A 1238-nucleotide genomic window follows, 5' to 3' on the forward strand; every position below is an offset into this window, starting at 1 on the left:
GCGTCTTCGTATATACAAAAAGTATGCAAAACAGCAGGACTACGTTCTTACAAAGTGAATGCAGCACCTAATCGCAACGGTAAGCAATATTTGTTGGCGAAACAACGTGCTCGGAAATTGTACGACAGTCTCATACAAAAATTTGGCTGTATTGTTATGGATGACGAATCGTACGTAAAAGCAAATAAAAGAGGCAATGTTGCAGATAAATATAAAAACAAAAAGTTTGACAAATTTCCCAAAAAGTTTCTCATTTGGCAGGCAATTTGCCAATGCGTCTTCAAAAGTGATCCTTTTGTAAGCACTGGTACAATTAACCAAGAAATTTATGTTAAGGAGTGTCTGCAAAAGCGACTTTTACCTCTTATACGGCTTCATAAAGATCCAGTGCTTTTTTGGCCTAATCTCGCGATATGTCATTACGGAAAAATGGCTTTAGGATGGTAGCATAGAAACAAAGTGTATTTTGTAGCAAAAGAGGTGAATCCACCTAATTGTCCAGAGCATCGGCCGATCGAAACCTACTGGGCCGTTATGAAATCCAAACTTCTTAAGACCCACAAAGCTGTAAAAAACGCACAACAATTCAAAAATAAATGGCAGCTGGTTTCCAAGGAAATCACTGAAACTTCTGTGCAAGGGCTAATGAAGGACATAAAGTCAAAATTGCGATCGTTTGCTTATTACAAGGAGAATTAACTCTTTTTTAACGAATTTCAATAAAACTAAGTTTAGATGTAAATATATGTAAATATTGTTGAATTCCATTAATATATTTATGTTTTAGAACGTTTTAACTGTGACCAGTTTTTTTCGTGTACATTCTTTATTTCATCGCAAAATGATAAGTTTCACAAATATTTTAAATTATTGCCTGGAACATACACATTTATCGTTATTATTGGAAATGCAAGACTTGGCATGCATTTTTAATTTCTTGTTTAATCAATTCAATATAAACACATTTTTCTAAAATATTTCTCAGTTTACATTTTAAAGTTGTTATTGAAACTTGAATGTAACTCTGTGCGGAGAATGAGAGAATTGAAAATCAGGTGATTTCAGCTGTTTTCAAATGTAAATAAACAAAATGGCGCTTTTCATACTTGTAAGCCTATGCAATGGTTTGATCGACTGAAACAGATGAGCGAAATACAATATTAAAACAAGCAAAAGTGGAGATGGTAGAAAATATCAACATGAGAATTAAAACAATTGATAATACAGTAATTGTAAAC

At 33.1% G+C, this 1238-nt stretch overlaps 1 protein-coding gene across 1 annotated transcript in view; it reads left to right on the forward strand.

Moving 5' to 3' along the window:
* LOC108360619 (uncharacterized) overlaps nt 1-748 on the forward strand; it is a 2217-nt gene extending 1469 nt beyond the window's left edge. The window contains exon 2 of the mRNA XM_017612986.1: nt 2-748. Coding sequence (XP_017468475.1) covers nt 2-447 — 446 coding nt within the window. The 3' untranslated portion in view covers nt 448-748. The remainder of the gene's footprint in view (nt 1) is intronic.
* Nucleotides 749-1238: the final 490 nt, after the last annotated feature.

This window comes from Rhagoletis zephyria, unplaced genomic scaffold (genome assembly GCF_001687245.7).
Source record: "Rhagoletis zephyria isolate East Lansing unplaced genomic scaffold, Rhagoletis_zephyria_1.1 Rzeph_scaffold_00594, whole genome shotgun sequence".
Lineage (NCBI taxonomy): Eukaryota > Metazoa > Arthropoda > Insecta > Diptera > Tephritidae > Rhagoletis > Rhagoletis zephyria.